Source organism: Sciurus carolinensis, chromosome 11 (assembly GCF_902686445.1).
Source record: "Sciurus carolinensis chromosome 11, mSciCar1.2, whole genome shotgun sequence".
Taxonomy (NCBI): Eukaryota; Metazoa; Chordata; class Mammalia; order Rodentia; family Sciuridae; genus Sciurus; species Sciurus carolinensis.
This window is the reverse complement of record NC_062223.1, coordinates 110,126,398-110,139,506: the sequence shown is the minus strand read 5'-3', so window position 1 is coordinate 110,139,506 and position 13,109 is coordinate 110,126,398. Positions and strand designations below refer to the sequence as shown.

At 33.3% G+C, this 13,109-nt stretch overlaps 1 protein-coding gene across 3 annotated transcripts in view; it reads left to right on the top strand.

Moving 5' to 3' along the window:
* Rdx (radixin) overlaps positions 1-13,109 on the top strand; it is an 80,135-nt gene that overhangs the window by 56,765 nt on the left and 10,261 nt on the right. For 2 of the 3 annotated variants that reach the window (XM_047516199.1, XM_047516197.1), the window contains 2 exons: positions 2,231-2,473; positions 3,338-3,498. In XM_047516199.1, coding sequence (XP_047372155.1) covers positions 2,231-2,473; positions 3,338-3,498 — 404 coding nt within the window. Of the gene's footprint in view, positions 1-2,230; positions 2,474-3,337; positions 4,313-13,109 lie in introns of those variants that run through there. The other variant, XM_047516198.1, reaches the window with a different exon arrangement.

Here is a 13,109-nt window from a genome sequence, read left to right as displayed (position 1 = left end):
AAAGAGATGAATATAAGATTAATGTATGCTCATACTTTGGGAACACAGAAGAGGTAATTAATTTTGGGAACGAGCTAGGTTATTGGGGAAACCCATCTACATTTAAGCTGGATCTTGAGTAATAAATTAGATTTTGGGAATAGAAAAGATTGAATGCAGTTAATGACTGAATAGGTGATCATTCCAGACAGAAGGAAATTGAATGAGTATAGAAAGTATGATGAATACATGATGAATTTGGGGACAGTCAATAAATGACAGAAATGCAGAGCATAGGTTCAAAAGTGTTCAGAGATGTGTCTGGCAAGTTGAATAATAGGGAATTGAGTTGTGAAAGGCTTTAAATAAATGGCCATGCAAAGGCAAAGTGGTGGGGAGTATCTGTAGACATCAGGCTTTCAAAATTTCAAAACATAATTCTAGCATGATCAGGTAAGATTTTATAAAAATAAGATAGCAATCAGCATAAAGGACATGTTGGATATTGATACTGAAGAGGAAAAGACCAAAGTTTGTGGCCATGAAGTTAAAGAGAAATGGAGAGTTAAGAGACATTTTGTGGAGGATAACCAAGTATTGACTGTTGAGTAGAATTAGAGGGTTACAATGGTGGTGCTGCTCAGATTTTTAATCAGAGTTCCTTGTAGATGAAACCATCATTGTCAGAAGTGAAGGTCAAGCTTCAGTTGAATGTGGGACATACAATGAGAGTTTAACACAAACTCTAAAATACATCAACTCTTAAATACAACTATAATAATTTTTTTATACCCCAAAATACATAGTTATATTATATGATGACTTTCTATAGTAAAATGTACTTATAACAAAATTTTTTTTTCTTTTACTCTTTAATTTTCTTCGTAGCAGTTTAAATTTCATTGGGAAGTTTTTGATTCATTTAAAATTATGTATAATAGTACAAAAGGAATAAAACTATTTATCTCCTTATTACACCTCTTCATTATTACAATTTTATAGTTCCCATTTAGGAATGATTTTTGAGCTTCAGAGATATAAGCTTTAAAAATAGCATATTGCAGATACAAGTCCTGTGAACTGTAGAAACTTTGAAAGTGCACCCAAGGAAATTGCATTCCCACAGAGTAGGACAATATTATTAAGCCTTAGTGCATATTTTCCCCTTTGTGTATATACATATGTACATATGTATTCATTTATATATTTGCAATGAGATCTTACCATACCTGCAATTTCATTTTAGTGAATTTTCATCTCATCTAAACAGAATTTCTCAATGTACCCAAAAAGTCTTGAGGAAGTAATTTGCTGTGCCAGTGTTCAAAGCAGAACTTTGCATTGCCTGCAGTACTTTTTGCTCTAAGGCTCTTTTAATATAGGAGAGTCCTCTGTTTATGATATTGATTTAAAGAAGGAACCTGAAAAAAATGTCACTTCTGCTGTAACTAATTGTTTCCTCATGGTGTCATCTAACTTGGCCTCTGAAAGTTAGATCTAGAAGCTTGAGGAATTAAATGCTTTTTACTATGATGCATCATAGGTGAGACTTCCATATAATTTAGCATACAAAAAGCACTTTGGAGGGAGCTGGGGTTGTAGCTCAGTGGTAGATCACTGAGTTTGATCCTCAGTACCACATAAAAATAAATAAAATAAAGGTATCAAAAAAAAACACTTTTGAGAGTAAAAGGGGGTGTTATTAATAATAATATAAAACAACTGTAAAGAGAACTTTTCTAGGCAAATCAAGACAATAGAATCAATCAAATCATTGGTGATATTGAATATTTTATGTTGGTTCATGTCAAAAGATCCTTAATATCTAGTTAACCCACCATTAGTGATTTTAATTGATCATTGAATTAGAGTAATGACAATCAGATTCCTCCACTGTCTGGTTACATTTTACTTCTAGGTGGCTCAGAGTTAATCTACTGGTGTGGTATTCTTCAGCTCTATACAAACAAAACAATTAAGCATTTGCAAGACAATTTTGGCAACAGTTAATAATCTTTGCCAGAATTAATATTATATTAATTTTATTAATTAGGGTTTTTAAAATTTTTATTAGATTTTTGTACAGTAATGTTTTAAAAATTTTTCTACCTGCTGGCATTCTTCTGTAAAAGTAAGAGTGTTCATCAATAGAGCCTATTTTCATTACTCTTGCTAGAAGGCAAGACAACTTGATTCTCTTAATTACCACTTTTCAAAGTAAGTTGCTCATGAATTTATTTTTAATGTTTAGGCTTTTGCAGCCCAGGAAGACTTGGAAAAGACCAAAGAAGAGTTAAAAACTGTGATGTCTGCTCCTCCTCCCCCTCCCCCACCACCAGTCATTCCTCCAACAGAAAATGAACATGATGAACATGATGAGAACAATGCTGAGGCTAGTGCCGAATTATCAAATGAAGGAGTAATGAACCATAGAAGTGAGGAAGAACGTGTAACAGAAACACAGAAAAATGAACGCGTAAAGAAACAACTTCAGGTATTTAAACTTTGTAATTCTATGCACATGTAAAAATAGTTTACATTTTCTCCATCTTAGATGAATTTATTTAAAAAGAACTTAAAATTTTTAGGAGTCTTAATACTGGCCAGCCTTATAATTGGTTGTATTTGGCCAGTTATTTAATTTCTTCCATTTTATGATCCTATTAGCAAATGTTTGTTAACTAGTTTGTTAGCTTGACCCATTTTAGATGGTAGAAAGTAGCTGTGTTGAAAATCAAATGAACATAATTATTAAATAGTATAAGTGCACTTTGACAAACATGTCCTGATTAATTCCACTATTAAATTGTTATGTACCAATAAAAATATTTTTAAAGTGTGCATTGACTGCAACATTTAATAAACTACCTTTAAGGTATTATGTATTCTGAATTATTCAGATTTTATATTACAGTGGTCAGCTTATTTAAATGTACATAACTAGATTAAAATAGAACATTTTAATATTAGAGTTTTCCAGATGAATTCTCTAATTTTTTAATTGGTGAAATACTTAAAAAAGAAATGACGTGATAGTTGCAATGAATTAAGACTTTTGGAGAAAGCTTCCCTCATGGTATAGATTTTAGATCTCTTAGTAACATTATAATGACCACCTTGAGCTTTCTGTAAGTATTGAAGTATTGGATGAGAAAGTTAAGGAAATTTAGAATAACAAAATGTCATGGTTGATAAGTGTGAAAATGAAAGGCCATGAGTATTCCTCCCCACGAAAAAAGTAAAGAAAGTGATTTCACAGTGGAAACTTTAACATATTAAAAAGTCAGACTTGGTGTGTCTTTAAACCATTTCCATACATTTTTTAAGAAAAAAATAATAACCTTTTTTTTTAATGTAGGCATTGAGTTCAGAATTAGCCCAAGCCAGAGATGAAACCAAGAAAACACAAAATGATGTTCTTCATGCTGAGAATGTTAAAGCAGGCCGTGATAAATACAAGACTCTTCGACAAATTCGACAAGGCAATACAAAGCAGCGTATTGATGAGTTTGAAGCAATGTGAGAGTTGTTATTTTGCATACATGTTCTTCATAAGCTGAACCACCAACAGAGAAAAGCAGGCCTTTGCAGATGTGATGGAATGCATCCCACCTTGCCAAAGCACTTATACCAGTTTGACTGTGGTGGCTGAAAGACAAATTTAAGGGGAGCTCTTCAACATTAAGGCAGTGCGATGTCATGCTCGGTTTTCTTTTTTGTTTGGGCCAGGGAATGGAGAACCATGTTCCATCACCTCCTTTTACATTTTTCAGTTTTTGTTTTTCTTTTTCTGTTGAACATTTAACACTAATTATCATGTCTGACAAATGTGTATGTGTGACTTGAGCACTTTGTGCATTTTAAAGGATAATGGTGGACGTTTCAGTAAGTGTTTAGATGGAGCACTCAGTTTTCCCTTGCCCTTTCTGTGTTTAACCTGTATACATTTCTTCATTCTCTTACATTTTCTCAGTGTTCCCTTCTCGTCTCCCGCCATTCCCATAGCCATAATCCTGCTATCATATGGATCATTGGTAGTGTTTAAAATTATGGCAGGGTGAACAAGTCTTTGAACATTGTGTAGATGATGACTGCGAATCATGAAAAGGATTAATACATTTAATAGTATAGTGTGTAGCTCATGGTTAGTTTTTTAAAAGAAAGTCCCAATTTAATTACATTATTGGATATTTGTTATTTGCTTACCTAATTACAATCATCTTTGACAGCTAAATTGTTTGGTGTTTCATCTCCTGTAATTTTTGGTGGTTTTCTTTGACTGCCACTTCACAGAGGTGTAGTCAGCAGGTGGTTAGTTTTTTTTTTTTTTTTTTTTTTTTTTTTTGTACCAGGGATTGAATTCAGGGGCTTTCAACCACTGAGCCACATCCCTAGCTCTATTTTGTATTTTATTTAGAGACAGGGTCTCACTGAGTTGCTTAGTGCTTCACTGTTGCTGAGGCTGGCTTTGAACTTGTGATCCTCCTGCCTCAGCCCCCCGAGCCGATGAAACATTATCTACAAATAAGTTGTCTCAAAAACTTGAAAAGTTTTGTTCTTTCATGAGTTGATTTAGAATAATGAATGTCTGATAAAATAAACATTTCTTGGTAATTGATTTTGATCCCTAGAAAAAAGCAAAATGACCTTTATGGAAAGGCAGTATATAAAAACATCAGTCCCAAGAAGGGGACAGTAATACTACCTCACTATTACACCTGCAATGACTGGTTGTTCAAACACAATGAAATGTGTAAACTGTATGTTTATTAAACATCAAGACAGTCTCAATCATGGAGGAATATTTTTGAGACTTCATTTTCCTTCAGAATATGTGAGTGCTAATTTTTTAACTGACCTTTTGTTAAGTTGAACTGTGGGCTCTAATTTGTGTTAAAATTGTAAGCTGTCACTGGTATATTATCTTCTTAGGTGTTATGTCTGAGGAAGTTTGTCTCTGTGTGAGAGAAAGAGATGTTGCCTTTGTAGCATATGAAGAATGTCTGTACTATCATTTCTTGATATGATAATTACAGGATCATTTTAGCATTTTTGGTTTCTAAATCACTGTGCTTATTTTTTAATCTGTAACTTAAAAAATTAAATTTGGTTTGTTAATCTTATTTTAAAAATTATAAAATTTAATTATTAATTTCAATTATCTTATCAAATCTTTCAGTTAGAAAGATATCCTAATATTTTCTTTATTATGAAACACCTGGATTTGAAGATATGGAAAGCCTTGTTTTCTCTGTGTGGTTCAGCTACTTTGCATTTGGTATTGTGCACTCAAATTTACATTTATTAAAATTGCCATTTTATTAAACATTTTTCATGCACAATAGATTCAAGTTATGTCTGAAAATATCTCTTGTGCTTTTTTATTTTGCTGATTTTAAAAGGATTAATCTGGGCAGACATTATGAAAGGAAAGGTTTTGCTTAATATATTTTGGACTTTGTAGGACAAAAGATAACTGGTTAACCTTGAAGTGACTGTTGTACAGTGATGTGCACATGCTTCAAAATCCTATGGAAGAGATTATTTCTACTTGCAGTACACTAGAGGGATAAATTGTAGACTCTACTGTTTATGCTTTGAAACATAAATGTCTACTTTTACAAAGCATTAAAGGAATTGCCATGATAGTAAAAATATGGATTTCCATTGGATTTTCATTAATTCTTCTAATTTTGAATTGTGTGCACTATCATTGCTACATCAGCTTGTTACAGTGTTGAAAAATTACCAGTTACATTTGCTGTTTATAATCTATTTGTAGATTAGGATTAAAATGGATTTAATCCATTTTTAAAGCTGTGTGAATTTTTTTAAACAGGAACAGCCATTTGGAATATGGATTTTCATAGTGATTAAACCAATATAACTTACCATTAGCAGATGAGAGCACATGTGCATATAGTAATGTAAAATACACTAATGAGTATTTGGTAAATTCCAATAGGCTTTTACCATTAGTATATATTTTTGTGTTGTACAACTAAGTTACATCTCTAATTTTGGATAATATTCATTGGTTAACAATAAAGTAACAAAAGCTCATGACTTCAAGGTCCACTGTTGTTATTTAACATGAATTTCTTGTATATTTCCTGAAAATTTTAATCCCCACCAGAGCTCTGAATCATTGCATCTTAAAAATCAGAAATGGATAGAACAAAGTATTAAAATCCTCACAGATTTACTCATTTCCCCTAGATTATACTGTTTTTACTATGAAATAATCATGCTTAATTCTGTGGAATAATTAAATTGACTCCTGACAACAAAAGGTAATTTAGGATTTGCTGTCATTGCTTTTAATGTATAGATTTAGTTTCTTTTTCTTGAGGACGACACAGTTAATTGTCATTAATTCATCTTATTAAACTTCTGATGTTCCTTAAAGAACTATATGCTAAGTGCATTTATTTAAGCACATTCTTATTTTAAAGCCATATTACAGAGCAGATACCATAAATGTATAAGTTAACTTGCCTTTTTAGAAGTAATTTCCTAGGGCTGGGGTTGTGGCTCCGTGGTAGAGTGCTTGCCTAGCATCTGTAAGGCACTGGGTTCAATTCTCAGCACCACATACAAATAAATAAAATAAAGATCCTTCAGCAACTAAAAAGATATTTAATTTAAAAAAGACAACTTACTAATTTTTAACAGATTAAATCTGTTAACCAATTGGTAAATCTACTCTAATAGAAACCAGGTATCTTCTCAGTTGATAGTAGTATTTAGTTGTTACTTTATATTCTCAAGGGCTGGTAGTGGTTTCTTTACTTTGATCATGTAAGAAAAGGGATTTTTTTAATATAATGTTTTGCTTTGTATCTGGAGTTTTTGATTTTGGTTTTAGAATCATCACATAAAATTATCTTACACCTTCTTGGTTTTTAATTAATTAATTTATTTTTAATACTGAGCATTGAACCCAGGGGCACTTTGCTACTGAGTTACATTCCAGTCTTTTTTTTTTTTCCCTAAGTCTTTCAGACAGGGTCTCACTGAGTTGCCATCTGACCTTGAACTTGTGCTCCTGTCTCAGCCTCCAGAGTTGCTGGGATTACAGGCATGCACCACTGAACCCAGTGAAACTTACTCTTTCTTGATTAGAAAAGTATCTTAATTTTAGTGTCATGATTATGAGAATTCCCCACCATGTGCTGTCCCAATTTTGATCACCTTGTACATTTAGGATGTTTTTAGAAATAAAAACAAGATGAACTTTTTAAATTCAAAAGTATCCCATTGTGTGTATGCCTAGTGAAAACTTACCTTTTTAAAAGTTAAAGTTTGAAGTGTAATGAATTGCTAACTATAGCATTAACTGATGAGTAAACCAAAGCTTAGATTTTAGTAAGAATAAGGGAATACATTTCAATGCAGAGAGATATTTATAGGTAGATTCCTCTCAAATTTGTTCTGAATGAACAAAAGAACTTCAGCATTTTACATTTGCTTTTTCTTTTTCTTTTCTTTCTTTTCTCTTTTTTTTTTTTAGTACCAGAGATTGAACCCAGGGTGCTTAACTACTAGCCGCATTCCAGTCCTTTTTATTTTTTATTTTGAGACAGGGTCTTGCTCTGTTGCTTAGTGCCTTGCTAAGTTGCTGAGGCTGGCCTTGAATTTGTGATCCTCCTGCTGGGATTACAGTTGTGTACCACCATGCCTGGCTCTTTATTCTTTCCAACTAATCTACCTATCCAATATTCTAATGTGTTCTAACATTTAGATTGAAGCTATCCTAGCAAATTTTGGAAGCTCAGTAGATTCTGCAGATGTTTTGATTACTACAAAAATATGTTCAGGCAATCTTGATTTCTTGCATTCTACATTGGTAGGTAGGAAGAATTGGCTCATAATAATGTTCCATGTCAAAGTTTACCATGTTCTCATCCTTTACTTCTCCAATTAAATAATTTTAACTCCTATTTTTTCCTAAGTGGACCTACTTCTTAATAATATGTCCTCCTTTAAGAATTTAAGAGCTGCCATTTTCCCTCTGAAAAAAAATCATGACTTCCTGTTTGGTCTTCTCAGTACTTTGACCTCTTTTAAGCCCTGTAATAAAGTTTTCTGATTTGAGGAGATATATTTTAAATATATATATATACACACACACACGTGTTTATAAATACATATATACACCAATAATACATAATATGTAAGACATAATATGTACTATAGATTATGCATATTTATAATGTATAACATATATTACATATACACTATATATATATCATACACACACTGCTTTAGAAGTTCAAGTGTTCCATCATTTCCTACAGAATTTTAATGTTGAAAGAGCATGACTAAGCTGGGCCCAGTGGCGTACACCTGTAATCCCAGCAGTTTGGGAGACTGAGGCAGGAGGATTTTAAGTTCAAAGCCAGACTAAGCAAAATTGAGGCGCTAAACAATTCAGTGAGACCCTGTCTCTAAATAAAATGCAAACTAGGGCTGGGGATGTGGCTCAGTGGTCAAGTGCTCCTGAGTTCAATTGCTAGTACCATCACCAAAAAAAAAAAGGAAAAAAAAAAGACTAAGATAATTACCTAATTACCCCATGACACATCCTTTGAATCAGGTTTACGTTTGGTTCTGGAGTTCCCTAGTTACTCAGTTCTATATTCTTACTTGATAGTAACCTTCATTTAAAATATTTTTATTAACAGCCTGCTACATTTAGCAACTTAGATGCAAGATTAGAATGATTGATTATTTTGGCAATCTTAAGGAACTTCAAATATTATCTTAGCTCTTAGATTATATGCATTTATTACAATTTCAAAACAGCAATGTTACGTTGTTGATTCATGTTATTTGTATGCCCAGATTCCTCCATGCTTAAATAGCTAGCCAGTTGCTTCCATCTGTGAAATTTATTTTTATTACCCTATTATAATTATTCTTCATTTTTATTTAATCATTTAAAAATTTGGATTAATTTTTATATTTATGCATGTCATTAAAGTTTGTTCCTAAAAAGAGTAATATTGGCTTTAGTTTCTCATCTTTAATAAATCACTACAGACAAATGCCCATCTTCCTAGTGGAAATATGGCATCAAAATTTCTGTGGTTTGGGGCTGGGGAGATAGCTCAGTCGGTAGAGTGCTTGCCTTGTAAGCATAAGGCCCTGGGTTTGATCCCCAGCACCCAAAAAAAAAAAAAAAAAAAAAAAAAATTTTCTATGGTTTTACTTAAGTTAGAAAATTTCTTCTGAAAAAATGTGGAATTCTTCTTGCACTGTATTATATGTCATGTCCCTTTTAGTTTTTTTAATTGAAATGTTTTGTTTTAGATCTAGAATTGCATGTATCTTAGACTAATAAAGCAATGTTAATTCATATAATTATTTTAAATTCTAGCTGCTTTGGATAAAAGAGTTATGTCATGATTAAGGAAAAAACAACATGAGAAGGATTAACTGTAGAAAAATAGTGACATAGAGAATAGTATTTCTCTAGCTTGCTTGTTCTCTGATAAATTCATTTTATTTCATAGGTCAAATTTTAAACATGGGTTAACAAAGATATTCTTTATTTTTTATTTTTTAAATTTTAACAGACTGCATTTTGATTCATTGTACACAAATGGGGTACAACTTTTCATTTCTATGGTTGTACGTGATGTAACACCATTCGTGTAATCTGTCTGTCTCATTCCACCATCTTTCTTCCCCCTGCCCTTCCCCTCTCTCATTTCCCTCTACATAATCCAAAGTTCCTCCATTCTTCTCTTACCCCCCAGCACCCCACCCCCATTATGTATCATCATCCACTTATCAGAGAAAACATTTGGCTTTTGGTTTTGGGGGATTGGCTTATTTCACTTAGCATGATATTGTCCAGTTCCATCCATTTACCTACAAATGCCATAATTTTATTCTTCTTTATGGCTGAATAATATTCCATTGTGTATATATACCACAGTTTCTTTATGCATTCATCTGTTGAAGGGCATCTAGGTTGGTTCCACAATCTAGCTGTTGTGAATTGAGCTGCTAAAAATAGAAGTCCCTAATTTTAAAAGTTTCTCTAACTTTATACGAAGATTGATTTTATACCCATACTGAAAAGCTGGTCAAGTATAGTAACTAGTAATATCTGTATTAAATATTGAAAAGATGGAGGTAAGAGTTTTCAGTTGAATCTTTTATGGGTTCATTTTGTTCCAAAATATGTGTTACATAAAATTTGCCATTTTCACCATTTTCAAGTGTACAATTCAGTGGCATTCAGTATATTCACAGTACATTGTGTAATCGTCACCACCATCCATCTCCACAACTTCATCATTTCAACCTGAAACTCTGTACCTGTTAAACAACTTTCCATTTTTTTCCTCCTCCCTCATCCCTGGTTACCACTGTTATGTATTTTCTGTCTATGAATTTGAAGTTTCTGGGTATCTCATAAAAGTGATCTCATACAGTATTTGTCCTTTTGTGTCATTTATCTGACTTAGCATATTTTCACTTAACATAATATCCAAGTTGCATGTATCCAAATTATATTCCTTTTAGAGGATGAATAATATTCCATCGTATGCATATACCACTTTTGGTTTATCCATTCATCAGTCAGTGAACATTTAGATTGTTTAGACATTTGACTATTCTAATGCCGCTATGAACATTGGTGTACAAAGTCTGCTACATGCCCTGCTTTCAGATCTTTTTGGTAGATACCCTAAAATATAATGCTGGATCATATGGTAATTCTACGTTAAGTTTTCGAGAAACTGCTATGCTATCTTCCACTGCTGTCTACACCATTTTACACTCACACTGGAATGCACAAGTGTTCTAAACTTTCATATCCTCATCAGCACTTGTTATTTCTGAATGTTTGCTTGCTTTTGGTAATAGTCATCCTGATGTTAAAGGGTTTTCTCATTTTGATTTGCGATTCAATGTGCCACATTTCCCAAAGTATAAAAAATGTTAGGTATCCTTTCATGTGCTTATTGGTCATTTGTATGTATTTGTAGCTGGGCTACAGGTGTGTGCTTCCATGCCTGGGTGTCGTGTTCTTTAATGAGGGTAAACAGTTTGATGATGGTATTACTGAAGACAGAGGCAGGGTAGCAGACATGTCATGGACAATGGTTAGAGTGTGTAGGACAGAAAATGTGTCACTGTTCACTGTCTTATGGTAAAACTGGAGTGAGTTGGACCAGGAATTTGTGGAGCCTTGAGTTCTGTGCTGTGGTGGTTTGGTTTGATTTATGGCCAGCTGGTGGCTTTGAGAAGGCATAGCTACAGAAAGAAACTAACTCAATCTTACTTGAAAATCCATGTTTCTGTGTAAGATATACTAGAAAATGCAGAGGATAAAGAAAGCCTATAAAACAACTGCATATACTATAATTAAGCCAAAGAAAGGCTCTGGCCAAGAGGATGGGGATGAATATTACTGCCTTCTGAGAATTGAAAGGAAATATCTATATGTAATTTATTCTTATGTTTGTTTGTTTGTTACATCTATTTATATTTTTCTTCCGCTTCTCTTTCCAAATGATCTCTTTTGGGACACTTTAGGAGCTCTGTTTCTATTTATCCATGACATTTTGGGGATGATTTCTTTGGTGAACTAGAAACTAGAGACATCCAGGAACAAATGGATTTGATCTTGGATTCTAATTCTTTTTTTATATTCTCTTTTATTCTAGTTTTGATAATGATTTCATAGTTGTGAATCTGATGGTCTTTTTTCAGAGCATTTCTCTGGAATCAGATGTGGATGCTTTGATTCCAGATGTTGTCTTTATAAAAAATGTATATTAAAAAATACAGCCTAAATATGACTATTCCCTCTGTGGTGCACATAACTGTAGTTCTGTCAATCTTTGTGCTCCCAGATGATCCTAACCATGTGACTGGAAGATACTTGAAGGGTTTTTCTTTTTGGTACCACCCAATACCCAAGTTGCTGGGATTATAGGTGTGTACCACCAGCCCAGTGTAAAGGGTTTCTTTCCAAGAGGTTTTTAGGAGTTAGAAAACCAGTTCTTTCAGATTATTATGAAGGGATTATAACCAACAAAACTCAGTGAAGATTATCTTAGAACACACATACACAGTTTACTGACTGCAACAACTTTGAACAACTAATTTTTTTGTCTGAATTTCTATGGAATTTTTAAATGTTGAGAACTGTATTTGATTCTGCTCATCAGCTTAGCTTTTAGAAGCTAGAGGAATGATTTGATTCATCTGCTTATGTGTAAATGCTACTGCAGATTTTTTCCTTATTTTTGCTTTTTTTCCCCCAGATAATTCTAAATGTAGTCTAGTTCTCAACTTTTAGACCATAAGGTTTTTGAATATAGGGGAATATAATCTTTGGGTAATCTGAGTTACAAATAAATTGTTCCTTCTCATTAATTTTGAAATATAATGTCTTACTCAAGGCACGAAAAGACAGAGTATCCTGGAATGCCCCATTTGTAGTGGAAATACGTAAATGTGAGATTCAGAAGGTGGTACCATGAAACAGTAGAGTATGAGAGGAGCAGGCCTGTGGTATTTCTTTTTGGATAATTGAGCTTGGATACTGATGGAATGTCAGACAGTTTCCCCAAAAGAAGAGTCAGGAGAGAAGCAGTGAGTTCAGTCCAGAACCAGCACTGAAGTGCTGTCAGAGCAGAGAGGGAGGCATTCCAGGGAGAACCAAAGACAGGCACCAGAGCCAGGAAGACCTGTCATGATATTTAAAGTGCACACAAGTTTGGGAAACAAGAAAATCATCGAAAAGAGCAATTTCTTTGGGATTAAAACAGTTATCTCTTCACTGTGCAGTGTCTCCTGAAATGTGTTTCCCCCAAACCTACACATGATTCTTATGGCCCGAAGAACAGAAAATTGCTCTTTCTAGCACAGCCCTGTGTCAGCTCCAGATGCCATAAGCTGACCAGCCCTGGCACAAATCCCATTGCACCTCTGCCCAAGTTCACAGGATTATTCCTAGTAAAATGGATCTGTTCCCATTTTACCTTATAGGTTAAATATGCTCCATATGATTTTTACATGATTTAATACAGCCAAATAATTTCTTTAATTAAAAATTTATTATATGCTTGAAGGTAGGCCCTAAAGATTCATAGATAAGTTAA